This window comes from Octodon degus, unplaced genomic scaffold, assembly GCF_000260255.1.
Source record: "Octodon degus isolate 3935 unplaced genomic scaffold, OctDeg1.0 scaffold00057, whole genome shotgun sequence".
NCBI classification, from domain to species: Eukaryota; Metazoa; Chordata; class Mammalia; order Rodentia; family Octodontidae; genus Octodon; species Octodon degus.
This window is the reverse complement of record NW_004524633.1, coordinates 1,705,386-1,711,819: the sequence shown is the minus strand read 5'-3', so window position 1 is coordinate 1,711,819 and position 6,434 is coordinate 1,705,386. Positions and strand designations below refer to the sequence as shown.

General features: G+C 52.4%; 1 protein-coding gene across 2 annotated transcripts in view; it reads right to left on the bottom strand.

The window, feature by feature from the left end:
* Patj (PATJ, crumbs cell polarity complex component) overlaps positions 1 to 6,434 on the bottom strand; it is a 203,310-nt gene that overhangs the window by 178,551 nt on the left and 18,325 nt on the right. For both annotated transcript variants that reach the window (XM_023718315.1, XM_023718316.1), the window contains exons 9-12: positions 5,929 to 6,159; positions 3,758 to 3,860; positions 1,377 to 1,468; positions 817 to 952 (exon numbers count right to left, since the gene is read on the bottom strand). In XM_023718315.1, the coding sequence (XP_023574083.1) occupies positions 817 to 952; positions 1,377 to 1,468; positions 3,758 to 3,860; positions 5,929 to 6,159 (562 nt within the window). The remainder of the gene's footprint in view (positions 1 to 816; positions 953 to 1,376; positions 1,469 to 3,757; positions 3,861 to 5,928; positions 6,160 to 6,434) is intronic.

Here is a 6,434-nt window from a genome sequence, read left to right as displayed (position 1 = left end):
CCTGGAATGGCCCAGGCCTGCAATGCCAGCTCTCTGGGAGGTGAGGTGGGATTACGAATCAGAGTCCCGGCCTGGGCTACCTAGCAACTAGTGAGATCCTGTCCTAAAAAATAAAGACCCTGAATTCTGTTTCGATTCCCAGTACCAAAAACAAAAACACAAAAAGGTTTCAATAGAAATCAATTTTGGTTGAAAGCAAAGCCTTCCAGGTTCGTATTGTTAGAGAAGTTTTTCCAGTGGGCTATAAAATTGATCCATTTATCCATCTCTGGCAAACGCTAATATAGAAATCCTGCTCTCTGACCATTACTAACTGGCCTCTCACTTTGAGTCACATCCTGCTGCCCCCTCCTGCAACATATAATACGCTCACAAACTGAAATTTAGAAGTTCATGCATGCAATTATTTCATGTATTTCTCCCAACATGAAGATTTGCTGTTTCTATAATCAAATTTACAACAAAAACTATTCACAACTAAAAGTGTTCTTGATTATAAACTCCTGTTTTACTCCTTCACTAGTCTTCACACAACAAATCAATGCAGATTAGAACAAAGCCCACTCACTGCCAAGGGTGGCCAAAGCCTGAGGTCCTGTCATGGTCAGACTGGACGGGGCAGAGGTGAAGCCTCCTTAGGCTGCAGGCCTCCTGGTGGAGGCCCGTCTGGTGAGCTGGAGGGGCCGATGGCTCCACAGGCAGAGCAGGCACCCTCCTGTCACAGCCCGACTCCTGGGCAGGGCGCCCAGGCCAGCAGCGCCTCCATGCACCCTCTTTGTCCACACCGTCCCGCTTCAGGGAGCCAACCCTAGTTACCTCTCTCAGCAGGCTGCTCGGACAGGGGCACTGCTGTCCTCCTGCGCCGCAGGGTGAGATGCACCACACGGCCTGCAGCCTGCAGCGCCTGCACGACGTCCTGGCTGGCCAGGCCCTGGATGTCCACTCCATCCACCTGGAGCCAAGGGACAGAGAGGCACAGGCATCAGCCCTGAGAAGTGCACAAACTCAGAGTTTTCTAGAGTTTGAGAACTTTCAAAATCACATATCTTGCTTCCTGCCATGATTACTGCATTGTTTCTTCACTGGCTGAGAAAAAAGCACACATGTAGGCACCAGAAGACAAGTGAGTGCATTTCTTTAATTACTTAATTAATTTTTGTGCATGTGCTTGGTACAGGGTCTCACTATGCAGCTTGGACTCATAGTGATCCTCCTGTCTCAGCCTCCCTAGCGCTGGGATAACAGGTGCATGCCAGCCAGCCAATCTAAGTTAGGTGGACTTCACCCTGTTAGTAAACTCCGCTTTTCCTGATGACACCATGCCCCTCCCCTAGGGAGCAGCTTCCTTCGGGCCCAGGGAAGGGGCAGGGACTCACCGCCACAATCTGGTCGTCCACGCAGATCTGGCCGCTATGCTCCGCGGCACTGCCAGGCACGATGCTCTTCACATAGATGCCCGTGGGCTCCCCTGGGGGCGGGGAGAGGAAGAGTGCTGTGGGGGCCCTGAGGGCGCCGCGTCACTCAGAGGCCAGTGGCCAACAGCACTGGGGACAGGCAGAGAGGCTGGTGGGCTGTTGCCACTGTCACTCACAGCTACCCAAAGGAACACAGAGGATCAACTCTGCTCCTCTGAGAAGCATTGCCCTGGGCTTGGACAGGCACCGACTCAGCGCAGCCCAGGTCCTCTCCAGCGGACGGCGTCCCCGCAGCAGCCCCCACGCCCCGGAGAGAGGAAAAGCAACCAGTGAGAACCGGAAGGGGCTCTGCCACCGATGGCCCCTCATCCGCCCACTGCAAAAGGACTCCGATCACAACTCCACCCAAAACACACAGTCCTTTGGAAAGCACTGGAAAGGAAGCAACTCTGGGTGGCTTTACCTCGAGCTTGTTAATTTCAGGTGAACTCAAAACAGTGCAGAAGGGAAACACTCCCCGTGGCTTCCCTCGCCTACATAAAACACACAAACCTCACAGACTCACATCCAAGGTGCTCCAGAAGCTGAAACACAATGGCTTCTTCACCATCTCTCTCGTATCTCCTCAACAGAAGTGCGGACACCCCAGATCTGACCTCCCCCAGCACAAGCATCTTCCTACGCAGCGCCTCCGCGCAGGATTCTTTCTTGCCAGCAACCTTAGCCTCTCTGTCCCATCTTTTGTTCACTCCCGGCCCAGGCGCCTCCTGCTTTGTGAATCCTCATTTCCTTCTGTTTCATCAATCCTTCCCCTGCAACACTGTGACAATACAAATCCACGTGGGGACGCACCCTTCAGGGATTCTTGGGCACCTCAGTCTCCTCCAGGGTACGCGTCTGTCTCTCTAGCCAGGCTTTTCTTTCCTCTGCACTATTTGGGGGGCACAGGGTGTCACTGTGTCCCCCAGCAGGCTCCCTGGTAGCTGAGCCTACACCCTTGTGCCTGGCAGCCCAGGCTCTTCTCACATCCACCTCTCCGGCACTAACTACGTGAAGCAGCCCCTCAAAGGGCTGATGCGATCTGCAAGGTGACGGGTGGGGCTGTGGCAGAGCGCGTGCCCGAGGCCCTGCCTTCATTCTCGGCACCACCAACAAAGCAGACTGAGTTTGAAAATAGCCTAGTTTTTGGATTCGTCTGACCATCTCCCCAAACCACCTAGACCTCAACACTTGAAGGCTGAAGAAACAAAAATGATTGTTTTCTCCATTCAGTAACATAAACATCAAATGTTCTCAACTTTCTATCAGTCATTCATTTTTATGTAGGAGCCAAGCCATAAGCTTAGAACTGAACTACGATCCTGTTAACTGGACACAACACACTGACAGCTCCTCGGTGTGCTTTCCACAACCCTGTGATAAAACCTATACTTCAACTTTAGGAACTTATTTCAATTCTGAACCTAAAAAACGGCACTCAGAAGAACATGAAGGTCTGAGGAAATGTGTTTCATGAGGCTAAAATAGCACGAGCCAGCGTGACAGGAATGTCACCGGCCTGCGAATACATTAGCGACCTAATGTTCCCACCTGCCGCGGAGGCAGGATAACTGTTCACGGAAACTGATGCTCAAACCCTGCTATTTTTTATGGAAACTAAAATACCTCACAACTGAATCTTCGTGTAGCTAGCAAAAACTTACGAAAAGATTTACTTCTCCTTTTGCTAGTGTTTCTCTTACAATGAAAGGAAGCTTCTTGCTGGGAAGGCTACCAAAGCTAACGCTACAGGTCCAAGTTGCAGGTGAGAGCGGAAGGCGACGCATTCAGTTTTGTTTGGAGCCATGGGCTTATTTGCACATTTTTATTTTACTTTCATGTACTTCCTTCACAAGAAAGGAAAATAATTTTTTTAAGGAAAATAATTTTAAAGAAATACTTGTTTTATCATTTTTTAGTGATCACATGTAACACTCGTGTAACGTGCAACACTACATACTTCATCACAAACGCGGGACCGTGGAACATAAAGTTAAGAGTTACGATAGTAAAGATACATCGTTCAGAGTCAACAGCAGGTAGAACTCAAATGTTAGGCACTAGACAAGACACATTTTTTCAAAAAAAAAAAAGTTAAAAAATTTTTAAACAGCTTTCAGTGCAACTATTAAGTTACTGAGATGAAAATGCGATTCTCTAATCCCTGAAAACTAACTGGCTGCTATTATAGATTCATGCTATTATTGTTCAAGGATTAAATTAAAAACCTGCATTATTTAATTTTACTAAGAAACCTCAATATCCTTCACAATTCCTATAGAGGAGAGAAATTATTTGCTTACCTGCGTGTGATGTTCCAACATAGCCAACAATTCTAATCCCAAGGCTCTGTCCATCTTTTTTAATGAGTTCAACATTGTAAGTTTCAAAAAGTGAAGAACCGTCCTAGAAGGAAAGAGCAGGCTTGGCTGTACGTTTGACCACGCAACTGAGTCCGCAGTTAGTGTGTTAGAGTCACCGGCTTTTCTGTAGTAAGCAGAATTTTAGGATGCTTCCTATAGCCACTGGCCCCCGGAGTGGCCCTTGTCTGGGACACTTGGTGGCAGAGGGAAACAAACTCGCCAATGCCATGCGCCTTCGGAGGCAGAGGCAGCTCCCGCTGCAGGCGGGAGAAGCGGATCTGAAGAGGGGGCAGGACATGGGGCCTGGGCTGGGTGGGGGGAGATCTCAGGGCTGGCGAGCAGCTCAGGAAAGGGCCCCATGCCAACAGCTGCAGGAACCGGGTGCCCCAGCCCGAGGTCCAGGGTCGCAGTCAGCCAGGCCAGCCCCTGGGCTGGGCTGCGCTCAGGACCTGTGCTGAGTTCTGACCACAGAAACACGAACCAGCCCAGGCGCCTGTGAGGCTGCCGTGCCTGCAGTTCGTTGCAGAACCACAGACAACTAAGGCCGCCGCTTGGGAAGACCTCAAGTGGGGACGTTTGCACTGAAAGCACCACCGCATAAAGGACTGTGCAGAAACAGAGGTCAGGTCAGCAGCTGTGAGTTCTGCAGAACAGACTGACCCAAAAGTTCTGAAATCTCTGTCCCAAATGCAGATCCAGGCACACAGCACCCTGCCTTCCAGAGGGAACAGCACTGACCGGCTCGTCCACCCTCAGGGCCTCACAAAAAGAAACCTCTAGGGTTAGAGCAGAAGAGGATAAAACAGCTGCAGCCACACTCTGGATAAAGAGGAGTTTGGGTAGCGCTGGGGACTAAGTCAGTGAACCCTGAGCGACATCCTTAGCCACTTTTACTTCAGAGGCAGGGTCTTACTAAGTTCCCCATTCTGGCTCCAAACTGTTTGTTTGTTTGTTTGAGATAGGCTCTTGTTACATAATCTAGGCTGGCATCCAACTCAAGGCGATCCTCCCACCTCAGCCTCCCACAGTGCTGGTATTATAGGTGTGCGCCACCACACTCTTAGCCAGACCCATCTCAAAATTAAATACAGCTCAGCAGTAAAGCATGTGCCTGGCACACACCAGGTCCTGCGTTCCATCCTCTGCACCACAGGAAAAGAAAAAAGGCAAAAGGAAAATTTCCAGTCCAGGAAGGGCAGAGAGAGGGGAGTGGAAGGAGACCAGGAAGCAGGAAGGTCTGCGATGCCTGTGGGCCAACACAGTGGAAGGAAATCCCATGTGTGCGGTTGGCAGGAGGAAAAGACAGACAGCCCTGCTGCAGACCCAGTGAGGCCACAGCTGCCGCCTGCCCGACTGGGGCCTCCTGCGCCCCCGCCACAGTCACCCTGCCCTCCGAGACCCCTTGCTGTGCATCCGTCTTTCTGTGCTTGCAAAGAAAGCTGTAAGAGCCCTGGTCCAACTCCAGCTTCCACGCCTCGCTCCGCCCCGGCACAAGCCGCTTGCTGAGTCCGGGCTGTGGAGGCGTGGTGACCCTGGCCACAATCACAGGGGTCTCAGGTGCTCTTCTCTCCTTGCTGGGACAAATACCTGACACCCAAAATGAAGGACGGAAAGGTTTATTTATCTCAGTCACTGGAGGTGTCAGTCCATACTCAGCTGGCTCCAAGGCAGAGTGGCACAAGGCAGAGAGCGACCTTTCATGGCGGCGGCAAAGAGCAGGAGCAAGGGAGCGGCAGCGGCTCAGGCAGCAGAGAGCCTCTCTCTCCACCTTACAGCATACTGCAAATTACCTGCCCCAGGGGAGGTGCAGCATCCACACCCACAACAATCAGTCCCAAACTCCAGAAGCTGCCCCATGACTGCGTGAGGCTTTAAGGGAGACAACTAGACACAAATCATAACAGGACAGCACAGAGCTGCACAGAGGCCAGCAACTAGGAGCCCTACTGCACACCTGTGGGTGATCTGTCCCTGTAGGCCAGGCATCACTACTTGCCCCAGCGATGCCCCACAAGGAGGGAGGCTGTCCCTGATCCTCTCCTGGTCTCCTCTCTCGAGGCTAGCCCTACCTGCCCATCCCAGGTACAGCCCTGTGATGCCCGAGTACTCACTGTGGCAGGGCTCTTGCTGGACAAGGCAGGCAGGGCAGTGGGCAGGGCGACAGGCGAGGTGACTGGCGTGGGGGGTGTCCCTGTGGTCCTGCCCACTGGGTCTCGGGCCACCAGCATCCTGACCACGCTCCCGCAGGTCCTCAGCACCTGGGCGACCTGCTCGCTGCTCATGCCCCTCACGTCGGTGCCGCCGATCTCCAGGATGTGGTCTCCAGTCTGCAGCCTCCCGTCCTTCAACCCAAGAAATCAGAGATCTCTCAGACAACCAGCGGATTCCCAGCCCTGGTTCACAGCAATCCACCCACTTCAGCGATGACAGGAGACCTCCCAAGGAAGCCAGATGAAAGAGCTGGAAAGGCAGCACGTGGACCATGTCCCTGAGCCTTGCTGTGAAGGTTGCCTCACCAACACAGGGGACAGCAGGTTCAGAGCAAGAAAGGCGAGCAGAACCCTGAACGTGGTGTGCACCCATTTCTGTTCTGGGACCTGGAAGGGCTCAGAAGTCC